The following is a 24,633-nucleotide window of genomic DNA, read 5'->3' on the forward strand; positions in this document are numbered from 1 at the left end:
CGTAGCCTGTGCATAGCTCTGCATAGCCTGACGTGCACCTCGCAAAATTTTTAACTGCGCGTCAGTTCTATGCGGACCGCAAGCGCTGTGATTGGTCCACCAGAACCCCTCCTGTCAGGTAAAAAAATGCGTCATAGGTATTTTCATTTGCAACGGTAAAAACAAAGATGAGCAGGAGTTGAGGAGTGATTTAACTCAAACTGCAAAAAAAGTCGCTGTTTATTTACTTCCATCATTCGGTAAAACGTGTGGATACTGCCAACCAGCGGTCTGCGCGTGTGTTTGCACGTCGACGCAAAAGTATAAATGAAAACCGCGGAACCTACACTCTAAAAAACAAACGGTGCTATATAGCACCAAAACAGTTGCTTTGGATCGTAACGATAGAAGAACCATTTTTAGTGCCATATAGCACCGGTGAAGAACCAGTGAAGCACCAGTGAAGCACCAGTGAAGCACCTGTGTAGAACCATATAGTGCTATGTAGAACCATATGTGGTGCTATATGGCCCCTATATGGTTCTACACTGGTGCTTCACTGGTGCTTCACTGGTGCTTCACTGGTTCTTCACCGGTGCTATATGGCACTAAAATGGTTCTTCTATCGTTACGATCCAAAGCAATTGTTTTGGTGCTATATAGCACCGTTTGTTTTTTTAGAGTGTACACCGTCGCGGCTACACTGTAGAACCTACACTGTAAAAAATTTGCTGTAATTTTGCAGCTGGTTGCCAGTAACTTACTGTAGAAGAAAAAGTCTAAAAATGTTTCATGTTCATTTAACTTTGAACAAAATGTTGCCAGTAAATAACATAAATGTAAAATCTACAGTAAGTTACTGGCAGCTAGTTTCCAGTAATACCCAGTAATACTGTAATTTCTACAGACATTTTTTTTACAGTGTACACACAACTATAACGAGCCCTTTAGAATCACTTTCTTTTACATTCATTTCAGACATCCTAACCCAAACCCAACTCTAACCCCAACTCCAGGCGAGAATAGTTTTAAAAGCAGAAAAAAAAAACATTTAGTAACCAATACATTAAAGTACATCATAACCCAAACCGAACCCCAAGCGACAATGATTTAAAAATAGGAAAAAAAAATGAAAAAACTAAATATAAAATGACACAATAAAGAAAGTCATGCCACAGACATGAAAAACTACCTATAGAAATCCGTGACACGAAAAAGACATTCATGCTCAAGGCAAGAAAAAAGCTGAATTTCGTGCCATGGACAAAAATAAATTAATAATTTTTTTCATGAATATAACAATTTTTCGTTAGATCATGTTGTACCAATAAGTAATTTTTTAAGGTTGATCCAATTTTTTACTGTAGCTAGGTCTACCTGGTCCACTGAAAGCATTAAACCTTTGGCCTCAGTCTTTATAATCAGACAGCAGCTGCAGGCTGTCCGTCATTGTGCCCGTTCACAATCATTCCTCTCAAAGATCGAGTCCTGAAGGACCCGTCAGGGTAAATGGTGTCTGGTTTGTGTTCACAGCGAAAGAACATAAGGAACCCATTCCTGTAGTTCTGGTTCATCCAGCCGTAGAGCAACGGATTGACAAACGTCGAGCACATAGCCACGATGTGAAACAACGTATAAATGAGTTTATACTCTCTGAACTTCAGAATCAAGTCCAGATCACTCGCCAACTGGAATAAATGGAAAGGAAGCCAGCAAACAGCAAAGACGACAACTACCATTGCCAGCATCTTAGTGGTTTTCTTGCGACGGGCGATACTATCGTTCCGGTTGCAGGGGCTGACGTGGTTTTTCAGTTTGATCCAAATGCACACATAAGCATAGCTGATGATCGTCAGCGGTACCATGTACTGTAGGACGAGCATTGATAGACTGTATATGACCGCATCTCGGTTGGTGCCATTGGGCCACTTCTCAGAGCAAACCGCTATACGCAAGCCAATGTACGGGATCTCCTCGTGCCTATACTCCCGAAAGATAGCCAATGGTCCAGCCAATATGGCAGCGAACGTCCAAATCAGACCAATAATTATGAAACTAGTGCATTTATTGAGCCGTTGGCCGAGATGAAAGACAATACACCTGTAGCGCTCCAGAGCAATGACTGTCAAAGTGAGAATGGAGACATGTACGCTCAAAGCTTGGCTGAAAGGCACCATATGACACATCACTTCTCCAAACTTCCATTCATCCAACAGCGTGTAGACCAGTGTGAATGGTAAACACAGAGTGTCCATCATCAGGTCTGCCAAGGCCAGGTTTGCGATGAAGTAGTTGGTGACCGTGCGCATGTTTCTGTACAGTACGATCATGTAAATGACCAGGCTGTTACCCACAAGTCCCAGCAGAATTATGAGGGAATATGCTAATATAAGTAAAACTTGAACGCCCAGGTGCTTGGTGATGTCATTCGCAAAAGTGGGCCTGTAAGGATTGATGGTATCGTTGCCCACACTGCCCTCGTGCCAGATGGTGGCACGGTTTCCACCATGAATCACATCATCAGTCACATTGGCTGCGTATGATTGGCCCATGTTAAACTGTATATCTTCAGTCTGTCCAATGTAGAAGCATGAAACTGTTGAAAAGAAGAGAAGATGTTAAGTTAATTCACCAAGAGGACTAAACTCTTAAAAAGTAAGGTTCTTTACAGTGATGCCACAAATGTTTTTTTTTTTTTTGTAAAATAACCATTTCCTTCTTACATTTCATTTAAACATAAAAGTTATTTTAAAGTATCTTCATTATGAAACCATACAGACAGACAAAGACGTTTTTAAAAAAACGTGTCACATCTTTTTGCAGAACAAAGTCTATAGGGACCCATAAAAAGTATTTAGTTTCAAAACAGCTTTACTGAAAAACATTGCCATACAATGACTTCAATTCCATAGGCGCCGTTTCATTTAAAGATAAAGGAAATTATGCCTGAATACACTCACCTAAAGGATTATTAGGAACACCTGTTGAATTTCTCATTAATGCAATTAACTAATCAACCAATCACATGGCAGTTGCTTCAGTGCATTTAGGGGTGTGGTCCTGGCCAAGACAATCTCCTGAACTCCAAACTGAATGTCAGAATGGGAAAGAAAGGTGATTTAAGCTATTTTGAGGGTGGCATAGTTGTTGGTGCCAGACGGACCGGTCTGATTATTTCAGAATCTGCTCATTTACTGGGATTTTCACACCCAATAATTTCTAGGGTTTACAAAGAATGGTGTGAAAAGGGAAAAACATCCAGTATGTGGCAGTCATGTGGGCGAAAATGCATTGTTGATGCTAGAGGTCAGAGGAGAATGAACCGACTGATTCAAGCTGATAGAAGAGCAACTTTGACTGAAATAACCACTCGTTACAACCGAGGTATGCAGCAAAGCATTTGTGAAGCCACAACACGCACAACCTTGAGGAAGGTGGTCTACAACAGCAGAAGACCCCACCGGGTACCACTCATCTCCACTACAAATAGGAAAAAGAGGCTACGAAAGAGCTCACCAAAATAGGACAGTTGAAGACTGGAAAAATGTTGCCTGGTCTGATGAGTCTCAATTTCTGTTGAGACGTTCAGATGGTAGAGTGCAAGATGCTATCCTATCAACATGGGCCAACATTTCTAAAGAATGCTTTCAGCACCTTGTTGAATAAATGCCACTAAAATTAAGGCAGTTCTGAAGGTGAAAGGGGGTCAAACACAGTATTAGTATGGTGTTCCTAATAATCCTTTAGGTGAGTGTATGATTCCTGTGTACAGGTCCAAACTTAAAAAAGCAAACCAGAAAAGAAATTAATTAGATTGTGGACAAATAAAAGTATACAACAACTGAAAGATGAAAATTTGGAAATTTTTGAGGAAGATTCACTTAAATTTTTTTAGACAACAGAAAGAAAGAAAAAAAGAGTACCAGGAATACATAGAGGACAATTATGCAATACAAAGTAAATAGACATAAAGGAACAATAGAGAGATATAGTTTTCATTGCTTTAGGATTAATAGAGCTTTGAATAGTTTCCTTATACTTGTCTAGATCATCTTTAAATAAAGAAAACAGAGGTTTGGATCCAATACTTTTTTGCTTATGTATGTGAAATTTGGCTAGCAGGAAGCATAAATTGGAAGATTCACTTAATAAAAGAACTACAGTTTTAAATGAGTACATAAACTTCTGTGTAGAGCTGGTTATACCTATAAAAGACATTAAAGTTTATCCAAACAATAAACCATACGTTACTAAGGGTATTAAAGAAGTTATAAATTTGAGGAAAGATGCATTTAGGAATATGGATATTGTCGTACTTAAACAAACAGAAAGAGAGTTAAAAATTAAACTGAAAGAAACAAAAGAAGTTGATAGGAGGCGTTTGGAGGAAGCATTTAAGATTAATAACGCAAAAAAAGGGTTGGGATACTTTGTAAACAATGACTGGTTTGGCATCTTCAAATAAATCCATTGTGATTGATAATGAAGTTTGTTTTGGGAATGAACTAAATACATTTTTTACCAGATTTGGTACTCATTTCAAATGCAGTGAAATAATAGATAACGTGGCTTTCTCATCATCAGAAACAAATTGTAATTGAACGTTTTAGTCTATTAATATGAAAAAATCTTCTGGCCCAGATGGATGTAGTGCAGGTGTCGTAAAGAAGTGTGCACACGAATTGGCTCCAACGTGGGAATCAGTTTTTTAAGCTTCAGTTGACACACATACTGTTCCAGTGTTATGGAAGACAGCACATATAAAACCATTACCTAAAATTTCATGTCCAAAATTTCATGGCCCTTACTTCAGTAATTGTGAAATTCTGCCATACTTTTCATCTTGTATACAGATGACTGTCGAACTGACATGTTTAATCAGTATATTTTGAAGTATTCTGACGATAATGTGTTAATATCTGTGTTGCATGACGAGAACAGTCCTGAGTTTCATCAACAGGTTGTTACTACTTTGGTTGAATGGTGTGAGAAAAATGATCTTGTCATTAACACAAGAAAAACAGAAGAAATTATATTTGGGTCTATATCTGATACTAATACTAATACAATGCCTGTTTTGATCCATAATAGAACAATCAGTCCGGTTAAAACATATAAGTAGTATGATTGACAATGTGTTATCATTGAGGGAATGATCATATTAATGCTCTTTGTAAAAGAACAAAGCAGATACTCAATTTTCTTCGTGGTCTTATAGGTCATTCGGAGAAAGAAACCAGATCCTTCTTTATGTCTGTGATATAAAGTGTACTGCAATACTGCATTTGGTATAGGAGTTTGTCTGTGAAGTTAAAAACAAGGCTGTTCAATCTATTCAAAATTGGTTTAAAGATAGGTCAGCCCCTTGAGAAGCAATATGAGTCAGCATATTATAATAATCTGATAAAACTGCAGGCTAATAATAAAGTTTCCAATTCTAATCATGTTCTGTACAATGAATTTGAATTACTACCATCAAACCGGAGATATAGAGTCCCAAAATTTAATAAAGTTAAGCTGAAAAATTCTTTTGTGCATCGGGCAATCCTAGAATTGAATGAGAAGCTTAACCAAAAGTCAAAATCAAGAGTACTATTAATGTGATCATTGTAGAAGGGTAAGAGGTTGTAATATGTCTTGTTTTTGTACGGAAGTATATGTTATTGTCCAAAGAATGTTAATTGTTGTAAACACGGATACTGTGATGCAAGAAACATTTCAGACTCATCTGACAATAAAGTACTATATTAAGTAAATCACACGTTATTTAGTCAATGTTCATGTCTTGAAAAAAAATGGAGAAAATATATAATGTTATACAAACTGGAGAAATATACTTAGTTGTTGTCATAAAATATTGTATTGTTGTACTATACTGGCATTTTAAAGAAAAGTAAACATGCTTACAACATGAGAAATTAGCGATTAGCTATATAGGCTAATATCCAAAACAGATATTATGTATACAATGCGCTATTTAGGTTTATTCAGAGATCCTGCAGTTTATTGCTCAAGTGAAGGCGAGTTTACCCTAAAAACTTGACACATCAGTTTACATTTCCATACAGTTTTTAATACTATATACACATTTCCTGTATTTTCAAGATGTATTCTATTAAAGAGACTGAGAAACAATTATATATGATCACTAACATTGCAAAAACAACACATCTAATTCTGGCATGGTGGCCTAAGACTTTTGCACAGTACTGTACATATATATATTTAATCTACATGTACAGTATCTATTTAATTCTAAACACATTTAAAACATGAAACCTTGACCTGGGGGCCGCGAGATGGTGCCAGGGGGGCCCCAGTTTTATGACATTTTATAAAATATATTAATTTATCATAAATTCTGTGTAAAAAAAATAAGGCTACTAACAAACAGCACTACTTTGTATAATTTAATATGTTTTGTTTAATTAAAATGTTACGTCTTAGAACACATTTGTCATAACTTTTCTTTGGGGGTGGCGCGAAGGATAGATCTGTACACACGGGGGGGCCACACGTTGAAAAAGTTTGAGAACCATTGTATTAGAGCATTGTGTTAGCAGCGCAAAAGGTCATGGGTTCGAACCCAGCAAACACACATACTGATAAAAATGTATACACTCTAATAAAATTGTGATAAATAGCACTAAAAGTGGTTCATTGGCTCATAATCATAGGGGAATGGTTTTTTTGTTTGTTGCTAAAATGCACCTGTGTAGCACCTGTGTGGAACCATATTGTGCTATGAAGTTAAAACAACTTGGTTTTGCAAGTCAATTCAACCTCCTATTTCAAGTTTTGGCTTAAAAAGTTGATATAACTTATAAAAATTTAGTTAAACAATTTCAATTTGATTTAATAAGTTAAAGTAACACAAAAATATATGTTGAGTTGATAAAAATGCTGCTTATTGTTTTTTTTTTACAGTTTATGGTTACAAGCTTTTAGTACTATTTAGTATTTTTTTTTTTACGTTGTAATGCATTGTAAGTTGCTTTGGATGAAAGTGTCTGTTGAATATGTAAATGTAAGTATAATGTAAAAGATTTAATTCTTGGCATGATGGCTTTCTTACACAAATCTGAATAATGCGGCCCTTCAGACAGTATTTATGCTCTCAGTTGTGGTTGAAGTGAATAATACGGCGCACACAATTATCGAGACTGCACTCTTGCTTAAATATGCTGCACATGCACCTACAAAACACTATCATATTTCATTGTATTTAAAATGTTACACTATTGCTAAAATAAAAATGAGCCTTTGTCGAGTTGCATACCCATCTTTTAAACCAAGATAATTATTTGTTTTCATGTTCAGTTACTGTAATTAAAAACCTGCCCATTACAAAAGGCTTTTAACGCTTGACCATCATCATCATTTTGCCACTGGAATATTGAACTATATTTAATTAAAGGTTAACATGGCTCTTTTCAGCTCATATGAGATGGATCGAGCTTCATTAAAAACCAATTCACAGGCTACACGATGCAAGACAACACAAAACTGTAATGCTAAGAACCATTCGGCTCATAAGCGCATTTAGAAGTGATTGTATTGCCATTTAAGCTGATTATATGACATATTGACGGCTTTTCGCCTATGGGGAAAAAGGAAATTGCCAATGAAGAGCATGGTCATTTAAAAATGTAAAACAATGCACAAAACAAACAGGGTCTTCCATTCCCAAAAGATGACTGTGCTTCATCTTTCGGGTGCATTGAGTTTCGAGGTAAACCAGTTGTGACACTGCTTTTGGCCGATGGGTATATTTTTATTGTTTTTGAGGAAAAGTATTGCCTTCATTTGTTGCTAAGCGCTATATCTACCTTCAAAAGTACATTAAATACAAGCTGCTAAGAGCTACTGAGGCACCGATTCAATGAGTTTTGATACAAATACATTTTATCATCCTTGGCTTTAATGTCTGGTAATATTCAACAAGAACAAAAAAAAGTTTTATGGATCACAAAATGATAGTGAAAAGTTTGTTTTATCCACTTGTGCAATGCTAAATTAGACCAAAAACATTAAAAAGTAATGAAAAGGAAAAGACTTGATTCTGATTCGTGTTGACTTAAAGAGAGACCAAATGTTAAATGAATACATCGTTCTTCTATGTGCTGTGACATTTCTGTTTATCAACTTACGCACACCATAAACACACTTATTATATGTGTCCTCAGGCACAAATATATATGCACGATCCTATTCACTGAAATCCTTTAAGACACTAGATCTTTTCTTTTAATCTCTCCATTACTATGCATTGATAATGACAGTTCCTTTATCTCTTTTAATAAGTCACGAGTATAAAAACATTCCTTTCTTCTTATTCTTATTGGCATAGGGGTGTAGAAATGTCAACTGTTAATGAATGTATTAATATTAGAATGCTTGTAATTGCCATTTCTGATTATTAGAGGTTTACCTCCCCCCATCCTCCTAAACTGCACCCCTACATGCTTTATGGTCTGTCCTGGAGACATTTTCTGTTTCAATCACCCTGTGAGACAGAATAGAACCTGGAAAATTGCATACTTAGATGATAACATGGAAACCACTTCAGTACAAATTGCCAGAGCTTTTTGTCATTTCTCCTCCCTGTGTCTCTCTGGCTGTGTATGTGTGTGATGAGGAATCAACATTAAAAACTGAATACAGGGGCTGCTGTTGATTGTTCCCTCAAAATGATTCAGCTGTTCAGCCCGTGTGATGTTCTGCTGGGTAATGCAGCTCCATCACATGGAGAGCTCTTCAATGCACCGTTTATCATTATGAACGCTATTCTTTAGTGCAAATCTGTGTAGCAGATTTTCACACAACTGTGCTGCTATGTATTGTAACTAGAGATGCATGGAGGAAGCAACATAAAACATTCAGCACATGTCTCATACTGTAATGCAAAAATTCTATTGTAAAAAATATTGAGCAAAAATTACTGGCAACCAGGGATGGGAAATCTCCATTTCAATTTATAACTTGTAACTTGACCACACCCCACAGGTTTAATAATTTAAAATGGAATGACAGAATAAGAAATTGATAGCAATGCAATTCAAAGAAAATCAGTGCAAAAAACACAGACATTTCACAGTGCACTTGTAAACTACAAGTCTCATTAGGCTATTTAATAATTTGTATTCTATTATCAAAACTATGTTTTACCAAAGCATTTTAATTATGCAAAAAATGAAAATTCTGTCATTTTCTCATCCTCATGTTGTTTTAAACCTGTATGAATGTCTTATTTTCTGATAAACACCAAATTTTGATAAATGATGGTAAACACACAGCTGATTGTAACCATTGACCTCCATGGTGGAAAAACAAATACAATGGATGTGCTTACCATCATTTATCAAAATATCTTCTTCATCATTGATCACAATACTTTCACAATATTTGTTTTCCTAGTATGGAAGTCAATGGTTACAATCAGATCATCATTTATCAAAATACCTTTTTGTGTTTATCAATAAATAAACTTATACAGGTTAAAAACCATATACGAAGGTGAGTAAATAATGAGAGATTTTTCATTTTGGGTGAACTATCCCTTTAATTAAACGTAATTTATTTGAAATAAATACATAAACAAATAACACACTAATGTTTGGTTTATTTTAACCCATGTTCCTGAAAATGCAGCATATGCTGTAGTTAAAATTCAAACGCACCCTGTCTGCTACCTTCAATAACTGAACTGGAAATTAGATCAAAATTATCAATGACATTCTGACTGTTGCGCGACTGTTACACACACCTTATAGGCTCTTATTTTATTAAACCCACGTAATATTTTAACATTGTTAATCGCTTAAAGTAAGACAGCAAGCTGCTCACCTTACGCCCGCGTGTCATAAATGATGCTGGCTATGAAGTTCCGCGCGGCAGGTTCACGCTATTGTCCGCGCGCGTGCATGATCAACATTCATCTTCAGACGCAAGAATGCCCCGATGAGTAGCCTACAAAGAGACATATATAAAATATATGAGGAAAGTAATGCACTTTGAGGTTAAAGCAAATCAAGAGCTACATCATGTGCAAGCAAGTGAAGTTCAGGTGCACGAGTGGATGTGCTGGAGCTCGCGAGTGTGGGAGGAACCAATGTAACGCTTTCAATAACGCATTCAGACAGTAAATCAATGAGGAATCACTGTGTTGTGTATTGGGATGTGTGCTGTGTTGACAGTTAAGGACATGCATCTATTTCAATGCATTCAGCTCCTATTTATTATAATATCCTTCTGGCACTTACATAGGAAGAGTATGCATAGGAAATATATCAAAACTTTTAAGTTATTAAGAGTCAAATGGACATTATTGTTTTAAACCAAACCGCAAATTTGTGGGTGGATCAGGTGCCTGTGTATTTGCTGAGGTTCTGACCCGTCACACAGAGGTCTTAACCACACCTGAGACACCTGATTTGTATAAATACTGTGTCTCAGAAGTGTGTTGATGGATATGACAGTGATGTACATTTACTTATCTGAAAAGACAGATGAGGAGCTCATAAAGTTTAAATGCCATAATCACATTCAGATCAAAGAAGATCTTTTAAAGATGTCAGATCATGCTTTTTTGATCAACAGTAATATTTTTAAAAATTTCTTACCAGCTCAACAATATTTGTGACTCAGTCTGTGAAATCTAATTTTAAGATTAGGAGCATCAAAGTTTGATCACTCATTGAGTTTGCATTGATTTTAATATTTCACATGATCTTAGTCAATATTAAAGATATCAAAGTTATATTTTCACAAAATGTTCCTTGCATTATATTGGATGATTTTGTGCAGAAAACGGTACCTCACACGAAATGACTTTAGCTGGCTTTCACATTTAATTTCTATTGTCTGTCTGGTTGTTTAACGTGATGTTTATATCTTTCGCAGCTACACAGATTATTAGATAACAGTACTGTCATAAACACCATTGTGCCTTGCATAACTATAGACCATTTCAAAAGATGTAAACAACACTGGTCCAGAAACACTTCCTGTTTAAGTTTGTGACAGTTTTTTTATTTATTTCATATATATCATTATCTTTAAGATGTCTGTTTAACTTTTTGATTCTTTTGGTTGTATTTAGCTCAAAATTTCCCTGCTGAAAAAACAATAAAACCATTACAGAAAATGTTAAAATACCAATAGGAGCCATTAGCTTTTACCATTAAAACGACTACACTGTAGTGTGTTTTGGGCCATATTCCATTAGAACCAAAACATAGAACCAATAGAACCAATACATACCATTAGAGACCAACAAAAACCAATATGCTGTCATGTGTTTTTGGGCCATATTCCATTAGAACCAATACAATTACCAATAAAACCAATAAAACCATTAGAATTTTCTGTAATGGTTTTATTGTTTTTTTCAGCAGGGTTATCTAGTGTTAAAAAACTGAAACAGGAAGTTCTTCTGGACCAGTGTTGTTTACATCTTGTGAAATAAGTCTATTTGATATCTTAAATGTCCATATACAGGACTCATTTTTTATATGTCCTAAGTAAGTTGTTGATAGAAAAAATACATGCGTGACAACAAAATCTGAATTTATCTGAATTAAATATATCCTCATGAGACCAAGAAATTTTGTCCTTTGTAGTGGACAGTTTCAGAACTCTCAGTCAAGCACAATTTATTCGACCTATTTGAATCCTACTGTCCTGTCAAGAGGACATCATCCTGGACTTTCTAGTCATACCAGATTTTTGGGGACGGATCTTACAGAGCACACAAACCTTCTTTTCAAAATATTGACAATTGCAAAATTCCACATTTTATGGCAACGAGGGAAGTAAGTAATATTTTTTTTTTGCAGATTATGTGGTGGTTTCCCAAACAGGAATTAGTTTAAAAAAGGACTAGGCCTATAGTTTAATTATGAAATATAACTACTTTTAACAAACATGCCTTACTAAAAACATTACTTCCCTGCTAAAAAAACAATAAAACCATTACAGAAATTTCTAATGGTTTCCATTAAAATACCAATAGGAACCATTAGCTTTTACCATTCAAACCACTATCTATAGTGTGTTTTGGGCCATATTCCATTAGAACCAATACATATTCCTTTAAACCAATACATAGAACCAATAGAACCAATACAGTGGCAAGAAAAAGTATGTGAACTCCTAGGAATAAACTGGTTTTCTACTGTGATTTGCCATAAAATGTGATCTGATCCTCATCTAGGTCACAACAATAGACAAACACAATGCGCATAAGGTGACAACACACAAATAATTCTAGTTTCTTGTGTCTTTTTTGAGAACCCCCATTAAACATTTACAGTGCTGGAGGAAAAAGTAAGTGACCCCTTGGATTTAACAGCTTGTTGAGCCTCATTTGGCAGCAAATACTTCAAGCAAGCGCTTTCAGTAGTTCTGAATCAGACCTGCGCATCGTTCAGAAGCCATTTTTTGCTCATTCCCCTTTACAAAACCGTTTTAACTCAGACACATTTGTAGGATGTCTGGTGTGAACCGCTCTCTTGAGGTCATTCCACAGGTTAAGGTCTGGGCTTTGACTAGGCCACTTCAAATGGCGCATTTTGTTTTTCTTAAGCCAGTCTGTAGTGGATTTACTACAATGCTTAAGGTCATTGTCCTGCTGCATCAACCAACTTCTACTGAGCTTCAACTTGTGGACAGCCACCCTGACATTATCCTGTAAGATTTTTTTTAAACTTAATAACTCATTTTACCCTCGATGATGGCAAGTGGTCCAGGCCATGAGGCAGCAAAGCAAGCCCAAATCATGATGTTCCCTCCACCATACTTCACTGTTGCATGGGATGATGTTTTGATGTTTGGTAAGCTGTGCCCATTTTGCGCCATAACATTTTTGCCAAAAAATTTAACTTTTGTTTCATCAATCCATAAAATATTTTCCCAGTAGCACTGGGGTTTGCCAAGGTGCTCTTTTGCAAACTTCAGGCTCACAGCAATGTTTTTCGGGAGAGCAGCGGCTTCCTCCGTGGTGTACTGTCATAGACACCGTGCCTGTCCAAAGACTTGCGTATGGTAGACTCAGGAACAGAGCTGTGTGCCCGTTCCAGTGATGTCTATAAGCCTTTAGCTGTTACTCATGGGTTCTTCTTTACTTCACTGAGTATTCTGCATGGTGTCTTAGGAGTCATCTTGACTGTGCGCCCACTTCTAGGAAGGGTAGCTACAGTATTTAACTGTCTCCAGTTATAGACAATTTGTCTAAGTGTAGACTGATGGCGGTCTAAACATTTTGAGATTGTTTTGTATCCCTTTTCAGCCTTATGGAGTGCAACATCTCTTGATCAGATATATTTATAAGAGCATGCTACAGAAGAGCTGATGCTTCTTAAGGACGGCAATCTTAAAATGTGTGAGTGTCTTAATATCAATCAAAGTTGCACTAAACCACACATTTAAACTCATTTTATTAATTGGACTCCAGTTTGCCACCTTCTGACAAAAAAGCTTTCAATAAAGTAATTAGTCCATGGGCTCACTTACATTTTCCTCCAGCACTGTGAATGTTTAATGGGTGTTTCCAAAAAAGACACAAGAAACTAGAATTATTTATGTCTTGTGAGCTTATGCACATCATGTTTGTTTATTGTTGTGACCTAGATGAGGATCAGATAACATTTTATGGCAAATCACTGTAGAAAACCAGTTCATTCCTAGGGGTTCACATACTTTTTTTTGCCACTGTACATACCATTAGAGACCAACCAAAACCAATATTGTTTTGGGCCATATTCCATTAGAACCAATAAAATTCCAAATAAAACCAATAGAATTTTCTGTAATGGTTTTATTGTTTTTTTTCAGCAGGGTTGTGTGCACTTTGAGGCAAAAGAAAGGGCACTGATGTATTTTAAGATATGTCAGTTCAATTTGTTTTTATTTTAGTCTAGGTATAGTCTAATGCCTGTCCGAGAAACTGCAGTGCCCCATAACCTTAAATTGCACATTGTGGTGAAAATTAAATTGAAAACAAAACTACATGTAAAAAATTTAATGTAAACATTGACCCTGCCGAAAAACCAGCATACCAGCAAGACCAGCATATGTTGTGTTTTGGTGCTGGTTTGCTCGTGAACACCAGCTAAACCAGCATCAGCACCAGCTAGACCAGCACCAAACCAGCATAATTCCCATGCTGGTTTGAAGCTGTTTTTTTCAGCAGGGAAATCAAATGGCAAAAACACAATGTAATTCGGGGCAGTAAAGTAAAGTCCCGTTGTCCACTGCAGTGGACATGTCATAAAAATAATTGTTTTTATTCTTTGTAATATGTTTATTTACATCCCAACACTTTATTTTTAAAAGAAACAAACCAAATGCTAGAACTTATATTTACACACAGACAACTTATATTCACATTTTGTGTGAATACACAAAGCATAAATACATCAATTTATCTGTAAATTTGCATGTCTGGGCATTTTGTTTTACTTTCTGTCTCATCTGTTCATAGGGAGCAGACTGCGTCATAATGAAAGTAAAGGGGAAAGCAGTTGTCAAGTGACTTCAGTGTCTGCGCTTGTCTGTAAATACAGGCATTATCTTCCTCAAACTTAACAGAAAACAACACGAAAGGCGGAAGGGTAAGACAGTTATTTATTTATTTATTTATTTATTTATTAACACCGCATATTTGTTTCTGAGCAGCTTTATTTCCGTATTTTTCGCGTTCTTGTGTTTAGCCGCGTGCTAATGTTAACAGCATGCTAATGTTTACATTCAAACAGCTGCTACAGAGTAACACAAACTCCGCTTACTGAGAGTTTAACTGCGTGACACTGATGTTTTGTTTGTTTTTTCACTTTTTTTTAAAACAATATGATATATTCGTGATTATATTAGGTCATAACTTAGTTTAAAGTTTGTAGCTAGCATTCATTGCGTCGTATTGAATGTTTATATTGAAATTTTATTCATACACCCACCAGAACACTTAACGTTACGTTATTATATGGATATGTCCCATTGCGATATAGCATATGCTTAACAACTGTTCTTGGTATGTTAGAGATCATTGGACTTAATCTCTTTGTTAACTTTACCAAGAACATAAATCATACAATGTACAAAATATGTAGATATTAGCAGTGATTTTCTATTTTTTACTACAATTACAGTGCCAGAAGTGAAAGTGACCCCAGTAAATGCACTCGACATGGCATCCAGCAAGGGTAAGCAGAGTCTAAGGGAAGATCTGACATGTGCCATCTGCTTTGAGCTCTTCAAAGATCCCGTCCTGCTGGACTGCATGCATCATTTCTGCAGGACATGCATCACGTCGTACTGCAGGACTGTCAGGGGTCCCGTGGCCTGCCCTCAGTGCAGAAAAGAGATTTCCAACAAACGCTTTCAGACCAACTATTTAGTAGCGGGTTTGGTGGATAAGGTCAGGGCCAATTCTAGCTCTGGATCTGTCAAGTATCTAGAGGTATGTCCATATTTTCTTTATCTCTTATATTTTACTTTAAAACACATAACCTGGGTCACAAATCTTTACTTTGCACAAAAGGCATTTGTTGAGAAGTTTTGTAAAAGGTCTGAAAAAGAGAAGTTCAAAAGCAAGCAGACAAAGTCAGCATTAAATGACACTAAAGTTCTGTTTTTCCATAAAACTTTCTTGAAAATGGTCACCGCTGTTTAACAACAGTCTTTCCTCTTTTAAGAAATATAAAAGTCATTAACAACTCGTGACTGTAAAAAATCACAAGGCTTGGTCACATCATGTGAGAATTGAATTTCCAATAACCACAAAGTGACTATATATTAGTTATTGTATCACTTAGTGTTGAAAACCTGGTTCTGAAAAGTCAAGTTTTGATGGACTATTTAGCCACTCATGCATTGCAGTGCAATTATGATGGTTGCCATGGCCCCTCCTAGAGTATTGTTTGTCTTTGAATACCCCCTTATGAAAGGTTTTCACATCTCAAGAATATTCAGACAGCCAAGCATGGAAAACAGTAATTGTTAAAGCTTTTCTGTATGCTAATGACTATTTTTAGAAGCAATTAAGGGACTGTCTGGAGTCACAGCGCTCCATAAAAGATGCTTACATCCTCATGATCCGTGAAGACAAAGAAAGGATGGATAAAATACAAGTAAGTCTAACTTTTATAGTGCGTCGTTCACACCCTACGTGAATGAAGCATTTAAGGAGTAGTCCATTCCAAAACTGGTGTCCATTAACTTTTTTTAGTAGGAATAAAAATTACTATGGTCAAGTTAATGGGGACCAATTTTGGGTGAACTCTTTTAAGCGCGAGTGATCTACATGTTAAGTCAATGCAAAGACGCAATAGACAACCTACGCCTTGTTTCGCGCGAATGAGGCAGCACAAATTGAGTGTTTCGGGCATGTGTAACGCATGATTCGCGCAAATGGCGTGACTTGAAAAATTGAAACTTTGGCGGATATTCGCGCCACGTTAACCAGTCAGGAACTTGCTCTAGTAGTGACGTGATTATGACATAGCGAGGTGAGGAAGAAATATGAAACAAATTTAAGGACAAAAGCATAGTTGCTGAGCTGTGCCACACATCTTCGTACTTTTACAGAAACAAGAATAAAAAGGATCTTACTTGGAAGAAATTGAATGAGGTAAGTTATAAAAAGCGCTCTTTACTCAATTTGAGCTATTTATATATATCACGGCTCTACACTAACTTTTTGCACTGGTGCGCCTAACTTTTTTTCTTAGGTGCACCAGTACAAAAGTTAGGTGCACCCAAATTTTTGACTGCATTGCATTTAACACCGCAGTTTTACAAGCACCCATGGTGGTTAAATGTACAGAATATAAACTAACATGTATTTTATAATTTTCATGCTATGATTCTTTTTTCCCTTATAGCCTATTGCTTTAATGTTTGTCCTAAAATCTATTTCCTAAAAATACTTTTATTACATTGCTTTGTTCCCATCTTTCATTGTAGTTTTAATGTTGTGTGCAGGATTTGCCATTGCTGGTAACACACAATAAGCTAATGATGATTTTCTATTAAGACAAGGCATTGATTATGAGCTGGTGTTATTTCTTAGGTTAATTTCTGGTTAATGAGTACAAGAGCACACAACGGATTTATTTAACTGATTTGGCAATAGAGAATCCATTATTACAATACAGAACACAAAGAAGCAGAAAAATAAAGTAAATGTCTGGACGAGGGAGAGTTGGACTAGAGAGAGAACAAGATGACGGAGAGAACTAGTAGGACCAGGACAAGGGATGAGGAGAGCGGAAGGGGAGAGGAGTAAGAATGCGTGAAGCAGCTCAAAGGGGAGTAAGAGCTGTTGCCACTGATGAAATAACAACCACCATCATAGACCATCATAGCTGTGATTGTGAAGACATTTGTGATTGAATAGGACAATGTAGCATTCACATTCACATGCAATCCTTAATCCCATTCAGGAATTTTTTTCTGCCTGGAGGTGGAAAGTCTTTGATCATCAACCACATGATTAAGGCCCTGTTTATATTATAGCATTTGCGTTTTAAATGGTATTTTAAAATGAAAACGATCCTCGTTTATACTGGCATTTTAAAAAGAATCTTCATCCACACCATAAACGCATGAAACATGACCAATCACGTAACTGGGCATGCACATAAAAGTGTAAAATAACTTATTACTCTAATAATAGCTTACCTTTGCGCATTTATGCAGCCTAGGGGTGTGCGATATTGACAAAAATTCATACCTGGATCCTTGCCGGCCACTACAACAGACACTATTTTTGAACCTATAAAAATGTGTTTGGGAAAGTCTTATATTGTTCTAGCTCCCCCTACAACATATTAATATGATTAATAGGTTAATGTTGATGTTATAAACCAAACAGAAAGGTCTTTATGATTTAAAAAGGAAGCATTTAAGTGAACAGTACTAAACAGTAATGAACTTAAAAATGAATAAATTTCAGCAAATGCAAACTTCAATCAAACATAGTAAGAGGTGAAGTATAGCTTTAGCCTACAGAAATGCTTATTGCTTTAATGTAGGGAGTTCCTCTTCAGCCATTTCACGCTGTTGTATTTATAATAGTTTATTGTTCGCAGTTTATATTTATGACCTAATAGTCCATTTGAAAATTTCTGTATTCTTCAGAAAAACACCAAATAACTTATGTCCCTTACCTGTCGCTGTTCAGTGCGTCTGTGTGTTCCCTCACACGCGTTCTCCAACAAAAAAGTGTTGCCGGCTAAAGTATTAAAAATTAATAATCATTTTATAATAATTTTTAAAAGTGTGTGAGGTCCGTGCACGTTCTCCGCTAGCAACACAGAAATCCGTGGGAAAGCATTTAAAAACATTCAAAAACAGATGCTTTTGTTTAAAGCAAAGCATTTATTTACTTACCAGGCTACAGATGAAGCAGCTCTTTACGCCTTCAACGTCTCATAATTGATCTTCATTTATGTCCAAGAGACTCAATAATAATTTTTTACATTTTAATCCTTTAATTTTAATATTTAAAATCTTTTTTGTGCTGCTGCCCATTCATGTGTGTGTCGACCCGCGTTGTCGTCCCGTTTATAGGGGCATATTACTAACGCGCTCATTAAATAACAAAAACAATATTGCGCCATAGACTTTAGAGCAGGTTTTTGTTGGTCAATGGCGTAGTCTATTATAGTTGCCTCAAAATAGCAACAAGCCAACAATGCGCCTGAACACACCTGGGTGATTGTCACGAAAACTTGGTTTTAAAAATGTCAAGCATGAAAATGTAAAAATTGCTTAAATTTACTTTTTTTAAAAATTTAAAAACTTTTACTTATCATTTAACACTTTTTGTAATATAATTAAAAAAATTAGTCCTAAAAAATCTCATTACCGCAACAGTCAGAAAACATCAACACTGACATATTTTCAAAATGACATGACAAACCTGAAAGAACATAATTTGGAGATTCTGCACATGCATTTAAAATCAAAGTATTATGCTTCTATTAATTAAATTAACATTTAATAAGCATCTGTTGCGGTAATGATAATCAAAATGTCGTGTAAGCATTCTGACAAGACAATATTTCAAATTAACTGTAAAAAAATGATCTTACCTGGTAGCCATCTTGAAGTAACTGGTCCATGTGCTTGGTCACTCAAAATCAAACTTTATTAAAATTCTGTATGTGTGCTTAAACTGTTCTCAAAAAGTGTTGCGGAGGATGAGAACATCAGGCATGGACACATCATTTTCCTAAGTTTTCTTCATTATTATTATACATGAATATTCAGTAAATATTTTTTCTGTCATCTAAAGTAGTCTAGCAAAACATCCATTTATTTTTTTTCTTAATATTTTTGTGTTAATTTGATTAAATTACAACATAACGCATGTTTAAACACAGCCGGACACATTGCGGTAATGAGAATTTCAGCAGAAAATGAGATCAAATTTACAATTATAAATTCTTATGTTGAAATCACACATTGTGCAAGGTAGAACACAGTATTGTGTTAATTCTGATGCTTTTTAATGTTACTACATTACACATTTTAAAGCTAAAATCATTAGTGCCGTGGTGTTTCAATGGTTTCGTGAGAATCACCCACCTTATTTTCAGACCAGAACGCCCATGGGCGCAACATTAGGCGCAAATGCATTTGCTATTTAAACAAGGTGGTGCTAAACGTGAAAATGATAAAAGAGCTGGGTTAAAACTAGCAAAAGACACTTGCGTCGTGCATTGCGCTGCATAGCCAAAGCCAGCAAATTGAGTGTATTCGTCTGAATGTTTATTTGCAAATTACATGAATTTTGCCCACGAATGATGCAAATTTCGCCCTCGAATTTCACGCATGAATGAAACGAGTTGACTCAAAGCTGCTAACTACACACGAAGATTTGCTTTATTCGCGTCTGGTGTGAACGCACAATTATGAAGATGACTTTCAGTAAGCATCACTTTGCTTTCTTTAAACGATGAATCACTTCTAAACTCTCTTGTTTTCTCAGAAAATAGGAGCTGAGCTTCAGGTCCGAGTGCAGAGTGACTTTCAGGCTCTACATAACTTCCTGCGGGTGGAGGAGGAGACCATGATGGAGGATTTAAGGAGAGACCAGGAGGAAATGCTGCAGGGTCTGGAGCGACATCTGGAGGTCTTACAGGTGGCCATCAGGGACGTGGAACAGAACATCAACACGCTACGACAGACTGCCAACAGCGCAGACCAATCTGTGCTCATAGAGGTGATTGACTGTTTCCATTTATAGTGCCGCTGCCATACGTACACATGTCACAGAGCTTTTCATATGATGTGAAAAATATGGATGTCACAAATACACCAGAGACCAGAGTGCTGTTTGTCTGCATGAGTTATTAGTGAATTGTAGCTACAGCAGCCCAGGTTTCATTTATATTAGTACTGGAAACAAATCGATTTGAGCATGTGTTGCTAATTATCAAACAGATGGTTTATTTTACTCTGGTCTTACTTCTTCAGATGGCTTCTGTAATGGAGTCCATACTTCATATAATAACATGTTTTATTCTACTTTCTCCCTCCACAGCTACCAGAATTGAATTCCAGGTGAGGACAGGTTCTTATACAATCCAGTTTTTTAGTGTATAGTTTTATATTTCTCTACAGTTTCTCTTATTATCATTTCTATTCATTGTACAGCAGATAAGTCAACAGCTGTTGTGCTTTATAAAAAGATGGCACAGGAGTGCGTAATAAAAATAAAAATGTGTTCTTTCTTCTTGCACTTGACATTTTTTCAATGTTTAAACCATGCCCCATATGATATGTCTGTTACTTCCAGACCACCTCTGCAAGAGCTGACTGTCAACATCAATGCTTTTAAAAGCAAATTCATCGCTCCTCTTCAATACACTATGTGGAGAAAGATGTTTCAACATTTACAGCCAGGTAATTTATCCATAAAAGCCTATTCATGGACCACAATACACTGCGTTTATAGACTTGCAGCTCACTGTGAAGTCATTTTAAATTACAGAAATACCTTGAGGTGTCATAGCAGATGGTGTTTTTGTTGTACATGAATACTGGATCTGCATGAAAAGCCCTCCTGGTGCAGAAGAGGCTTCAGTGATTTGTTGAAGGGCGCTGTGGGTTAGTCATGTTAGACCAGAATTAAAACGGAATATTCCACTTTCATAAAAAATATTATTTACTCACCCCCATGTCATTCGAGATGTTAAGTTAGAAAAGAAATTAAGTTTTTTGAGGAAAACATTCCAGGATTTGTTTTTCAGTGCAGCTTCAAATGGCTCTAAATGATCCCAACTGAGGCATAAATGTACCGTCACATGGGACAGAAGCGTTAACGCTTGACGGAAGGCTTGTCTAAAGCGTGGCCAACAGCCAATCACAGTGGCCACTACACATGCTCTGGTCTTCCATAAACGTAATTGGCTGGCTTTACCTAGGTTATTTGCGTTCTGATTGGCTAACGCACGCATTGCCGCTTGAAAAGTTGAGAAATGTTCACCTTCTGCCGCGAGCAACGCCACTGACACGCCGCCGTCGGATCCACATTTCAGTTCGGCAACGCATGACATCACCCATTAAAGCAACACTAAAGATTTTTTTTTTTACCTTAAAATAACGTTTCCAAAAAAGGTTCAGTCGTTCATCCACTCGAAACAGGGTGAACGGCACTTTCACATTCGCTTTGCAGCCCTCTATCAGCCAAAACCCCACTAAAGAAGTTTCCAACTGTCAGGTAGTGGTCCTGTAGTTAGAGTGAAAACTACAAAAACTTGCTTTACAGCAGACCTACAATCCAATCAGAGCCAGCTTTGCTGCAGTAGGCTAAATTATTTACGACAGTGGTAATGGACAATTCCACTTCTGACCTGTAGGGGAAGCAAAGAGCAAAAACTCTTTAGTGTTGCTTTAAAAGTGAATGGAAGCGTCAACGCTTACACCCCGTGTGAATGTAACGTAAGCGTCTTATCTAGCAACACGATCATAACCACATCTACTAGCCTTGCACTAGCCGTGTGGTGCGCCACTGGAAAGGTCACGCATGTGTGTATGCGAAACTACCGTTCCAGTGTTCACAAGTGTAGAGAAAGAGGAGCGTTTCGATGTTGTTGTATGTGGAATGATACTAATTAATGTCTTTGTGTCTGTTTATTGTATTTAATGGGTCACAAGTGTGCCTTTCACATATGTGACCCGTGACCTTTCGGTGTGATTATTTAATACATAAGGTCGCGCTGGTGTGTCACACAGCTATTGCAAGATGAGTAGTTGTGGTTGTAAAGTACATATTTTTTGGGTGAAAATGAGGATCGTTTCGCTATGTAAGACCCTTATGCCTCGGTTGGGATCATTTTGAGCCGTTTGAAGCTGGATTAAAACTGTAACAAGTCCATTATATGAAGAAACATCCTGAAATGTTTTCCTCAAAAACTTAATTTCTTTCCGACTCAACAAAGAAAGTCATAAACATCTTGAATGACATGGGGGTGAGTAAATTATCTTTTTTATGAAAGTGCAGTAATCCTTGTATTAAAAATGTTGGGTTACACCCACACCAGGAAATGATGTAAAAGTGCATTCATCTGACTTGGCATGGTTGCCTTGAACCTTGCCCGAGCGTGATTGTCTCCCTACAGACTTGCACTCACTGTACTTTTATTGATCCGTGTCCTAGCACGTTTTGTCATTAGGATGCAATTGTTTTGAAGAAAACAAGTTAAGCGCTTTCTCACTGCTGGAGCCCATCGTAATGTTAAGTCTGTGGCTTTTGAGTCATTTGGGACATGATGACACACAGTCCTCTCATCATGCCTATTAGATTGCTTAGTTGATGCATCGCTTATGCTGCTCTTATATGAAGGTTTTCACAAAATCAGATGAAGTTGAATGACAGTCGTACAACTGGTGTCTCGCGTTTTGAACCGCGCTCTGGCACGATTTTGCACATATACAATTAATCAAACTGCGCCCAGGCACGGTAGAAAGCGATCATGCTTGTCAAACGTGCTCGGGCGCAGTTTGGTTTAGGTAGTGTGAGTACGCTCTTGGCATTCTGCCTATTTCAGTGTATTTTGTATTTGGTTTCCTGATCAGAATAAAATGTTAAATAATAAATAACCTGATTTTTTTCCAACACTGATTGTTTTCGAACATAATTTATGATAGCGTATTAATTATTCACAGGCCCAGCCCCATTGATATTTGATGAGGACACTGCTCACCCCAGCCTCCAACTTTCAAGGAACAAAACCCAAGTGGTTGAGAGCGACAACATGCACATCTACACATCAAATGCAAAACGCTTTCTCCAGTGCGTCAACATTCTCGCCACCGAGGGCTTTCAGTCAGGCAGCCATTATTGGGAAGTGGACGTGAGCAACAGTCTGAAATGGGATTTAGGCGTCGCCCTGGAATCTGTGAATCGTCAGGTCAGAGTCATACTGTGTCCCGAAAATGGGTACTGGACCCTCCGGCTCCGGAGTGGAAACCAGTACTCCGCCGGCACCCAGCCCTGGACGCCGCTGACGGTGATGGCCTCGCCAAGAAGGATTGGGGTTTTTCTGGATTGTGAGGAAAGGAAAGTGTCGTTTTACAATGCAGATAACATGGCCCTGCTGTATTCATTCTCTGACGGGCCGAGAGGAAAAGCTTTGCCTTTCTTCAGCCCCTGCGTTAGCGAACGTGGTCAGAAAGCCCAGGCTATCCGAATTCTCCACTTTCCATTGGAGTTTTAAAAGTGCATTGCGTGATGTTATGCCAGTCATGTGGTTTAGTTGAAGGATTCTGTGTTATCACCGATGCTTTATTAGAGCCATGCAGATATAATAACAGTAATCAATCACTGTATGATGAATTTATTGTATGTTGTGTGTACTTATTGCGTGTTGACATCAGGCAGGCAATTATTTTTGTGCCAGTTTTGTGTAGATACACAAAGATATGATTTTAAAAGGCATTTGGGACAGAAACATTATTATCTAGCGTTTAGATGAATGCTTTTCATCCTGGGTTTAACCCTTTTGGCTGTAGTTTCACAAATGCAGTTTTGCTAACGCAAGTATTATAAAAATGAAAGAGAAACTCTACATACTGTATATTGTAAATCAATTACTATTTTAATCTGATTAGTCGAAATGCACTTTGCACAATATTCCTTTCATTGTTGTCTTACAGAAAGAAATGAAAGATAATTTCATAAAATCAAATGTTAATATGTTAATAATGTTTGTAGTTATGTTTCTGGGCTGACTAGTTGTTCAATCATTTCCACTTTTATTACCGAAAAAGGGAGTACCGCTCATTTCTGCTATGTCAGTAGTTAATGTTCATTTTCTTTGTAGTCAGAAAATGTGAAGGTGTATTAGTTCTTCCTGTCCATCATCGTGTCAAGGCTCAATGAGGAGAAAACTCTTCCTTCCTTTCAAATGGACAAAACAAGGACTCTGTTCTATATTTCAGATATTATTATTAATTCATGCACAATCTATAAATCACACGTCGTTCTCTCTGTAACATCCGCCTGTAAATACATTTCTTATTTCGTTTATGTACCGCAATTGTTCGTACTATTCAAACCTGAGCATCCAGTGGGGGGGTGAACCTGGGGTGGCATCCCGGATGCAGACAACAGTGAGGATGGGACTGCCATTATCTGTTCGAGCA

General features: G+C 36.9%; 2 protein-coding genes across 2 annotated transcripts; one reads left to right on the forward strand and one right to left on the reverse strand.

Moving 5' to 3' along the window:
* Positions 1 to 1,239: 1,239 nt before the first annotated feature.
* npy7r (neuropeptide Y receptor Y7) lies at positions 1,240 to 10,175 on the reverse strand. The gene is made up of 2 exons (XM_055177788.2): positions 9,826 to 10,175; positions 1,240 to 2,575 (listed from the first exon to the last, which is right to left on the reverse strand). The coding sequence occupies exon 2, from the start codon at positions 2,529 to 2,531 to the stop codon at positions 1,401 to 1,403; it is 1,131 nt and encodes a 376-aa protein (XP_055033763.1). The 5' UTR covers positions 2,532 to 2,575; positions 9,826 to 10,175; the 3' UTR covers positions 1,240 to 1,400.
* Positions 10,176 to 14,433: 4,258 nt separating this feature from the next.
* Positions 14,434 to 24,517, forward strand: trim105 (tripartite motif containing 105). The gene is made up of 7 exons (XM_055177786.2): positions 14,434 to 14,591; positions 15,126 to 15,436; positions 16,011 to 16,106; positions 19,973 to 20,206; positions 20,528 to 20,547; positions 20,783 to 20,889; positions 23,155 to 24,517. Exons 2-7 carry the CDS (start codon positions 15,164 to 15,166, stop codon positions 23,703 to 23,705), a joined length of 1,281 nt encoding a protein of 426 aa, XP_055033761.1. The 5' UTR covers positions 14,434 to 14,591; positions 15,126 to 15,163; the 3' UTR covers positions 23,706 to 24,517.
* The last annotated feature ends 116 nt before the right edge of the window (positions 24,518 to 24,633 follow it).

The sequence above is a fragment of the Misgurnus anguillicaudatus genome, chromosome 16 (assembly GCF_027580225.2).
Source record: "Misgurnus anguillicaudatus chromosome 16, ASM2758022v2, whole genome shotgun sequence".
Classification (NCBI taxonomy): Eukaryota; Metazoa; Chordata; class Actinopteri; order Cypriniformes; family Cobitidae; genus Misgurnus; species Misgurnus anguillicaudatus.